Genomic DNA, 2,500 nt, shown 5'->3' with positions numbered 1-2,500 from the left:
TCGAACGACATCTTTGTGGAGACCCACGTGTACACCATAGGGGTGGACTTCGACATCAAGACAGTGGAGCTTCCCAACGGGGATGCGGTCAAGTTGCAGGTAAGGTCTTTGATCTTTGATAATGACAGGTAAAGTCTTTGATCTTTGATAATGACAGGTAAGGTCGTTAATAATGTCAGGTAAGATCTTTGATAAAGACAGGTACGGCCTTTGACCTTTGATAATGACAGATAAGGTCTTTGATCTTTGATAATGACAGGTAAGGTCTTTGATAATGACAGGTAAGGTCTTTGATCTTTGATAATGACAGGTAAGGTCTTTGATAATGACAGGTAAGGTCTTTGATCTTTGATAATGACAGGTAAGGTCTTTGATCTTTGATAATGACAGGTAAGGTTTTTAATAATGTCAGGTAAGATCTTTGATCTTTGATAATGACATGTAAAGTCTTTGATAATGACAGGTAAGGTCTTTAATAATGACAGGTAAGGTCTTTGATCTTTGATAATGACAGGTAAGATTTTTAATAATGTCAGGTAAGATCTTTGATCTTTGATAATGACAGGTAAAGTCTTTGATCTTACATAATGACAGGTAAAGTCTTTGATCTTTGATAATGGCAGGTAATGTCTTTGATAATGACAGGTAAAGTCTTTGATAATGACAGGTAAGGTCTTTAATAATGACAGGTAAGTTCTTTGATCATGACAGGTAAGGTCTTTAGTAATGGCAGGTAAGATCTTTAATAATGGCAGGTAAGGGCTTTGATAATGGCAGATAAGGTCTTTGATAATGACATGTAAATTCTTTGATAATGACAGGTAAGGTCTTTGATAATGTAAGTTCTTTGATAATGACATGTAAGTTCTTTGATAATGACAGGAAAGTTCTTTGATAATGTAAGTTCTTTGATAATGACAGGTAAGGTCTTTGATAATGACAGGTAAGTTCTTTGATAATGACAGGTAAGTTCTTTGATAATGTAAGTTCTTTGATAATGACAGGTAAGGTCTTTGATAATGTAAGTTCTTTGATAATGACAGGTAAGGTCTTTGATAATAACAGGTAAGTTCTTTGATAATAACAGGTAAGTTCTTTGATAATGTAAGTTCTTTGACAATGACAGGTAAGGTCTTTGATGATGACAGGTAAGGTCTTTGATGACGACAGGTAAGATGCAGTGAAATGACAGGTGGGGTCTTTAATATTGACACGAGAGGCTACATAAATACCTTGGGGCAAACCTTTTTTTCTTTGCGTTTGACGATGACTGCGATGAAGAGGAGGATCATGGTGATGATGATTATGACGACAACAATGATGATAATGATGAAGATTATGACGACTATGATGATGATGATGACGACGAACACGGCGACGATGACGGCGATGACGAAGATTATGATGATGACGACGACGGGGAAGACGACGATGACGATGACGACGACGATGACGATGACAACGATAACGACGATGATGATGACGGCGACAGATGTGGGACACTGCGGGCCAGGAACGCTTCCGCACCATCACCACCAGCTACTACCGCGGCAGCAACGGCGTAATCGTCGTCTACGACACCACCGATGAGGAGTCCTTCATCAGTGTCCCCCGGTGGGTGACGGAGGTGCAGAGGTACTGCAGTGAAGACACAGAGTGTATTGTGGTGGGCACCAAGTCTGATCTGGCGTCCCGAGGATCTGCAGAAAGCTACGGGCGTGACAAAGTGGTGGAGCTGCTCCGCACGGAAGGGTTGATGCCTGCTGAAGGTGCAACCAGGGAAGAGGGGGGTGGGGCCGGCGTGTTGGGCGTGTTTGAGGTCAGCGCCAAGACTGGCCAGGGGGTGTCCGAGGCCTTCCAGAGCTTGACGGATGTTCTGGTGGCCCGGCATCTGGATGATCGGAACCCCCTGAGAGGCGGGAAGGGGAGGGGGAGGGGGAGGGGGAGAGGGGCGAAGGTTTCCCCGTCAGGGCACGATACTGTTCACCTGGGCAAGGCTGGGATGAAGCCGAAGAGCAGGTGTTGTTGAGAGAGAGAGAGAGAGAGAGAGAGAGAGAGAGAGAGAGAGAGAGAGAGAGAGAGAGAGAGAGAGAGTGAGTGTGTGTGTGTGTGTGTGTGTGTTGGGTTGGATCCTTTGAGCAGGTATCGTCGATGTGTGTGTATCCATAAAAAAATTATATCTGTATATCACTGTTAAAATGGGCAAACCCCCAATGTTTTCACTGTTGAAATGAGACCCCCCCCCCCTCCCCCCATACTTCCCACCCTTACACATTCTTCACTGTTAGAATAGGGAAATCCCGATTGTTGAAATGGGGAAACCCCGAATGTTTTCACTGTTAAAGTGAGGAAAACCCGAATATTTTCACTGTTAAAATCAGGAAACCCAAAACGTTCAAGTTTTAACTGTTGAAAGTGAAGAACCCACAAATATTTTCATAACTTCTTTTACTTTCTTTCTTTTTTTTTTCTTTTTTTTTTCTTTTTAAATATTTAATTA

General features: G+C 42.6%; 1 protein-coding gene across 1 annotated transcript in view; it reads left to right on the top strand.

Moving 5' to 3' along the window:
* LOC143276941 (uncharacterized) overlaps positions 1-2,500 on the top strand; it is a 5,150-nt gene that overhangs the window by 2,400 nt on the left and 250 nt on the right. The window contains exons 2-3 of the mRNA XM_076581612.1: positions 1-99; positions 1,493-2,500. The exon at positions 1-99 is cut by the window's left edge and continues 244 nt beyond it; the exon at positions 1,493-2,500 is cut by the window's right edge and continues 250 nt beyond it. Of these exons, the coding sequence (XP_076437727.1) occupies positions 1-99; positions 1,493-2,029 (636 nt within the window). The 3' untranslated portion in view covers positions 2,030-2,500. The remainder of the gene's footprint in view (positions 100-1,492) is intronic.

The sequence above is a fragment of the Babylonia areolata genome, chromosome 33 (genome assembly GCF_041734735.1).
Source record: "Babylonia areolata isolate BAREFJ2019XMU chromosome 33, ASM4173473v1, whole genome shotgun sequence".
Classification (NCBI taxonomy): domain Eukaryota; kingdom Metazoa; phylum Mollusca; class Gastropoda; order Neogastropoda; family Buccinidae; genus Babylonia; species Babylonia areolata.
The sequence above is the reverse complement of the archived record's forward strand: the minus strand, read 5'-3'. Positions and strand labels throughout refer to the sequence as shown.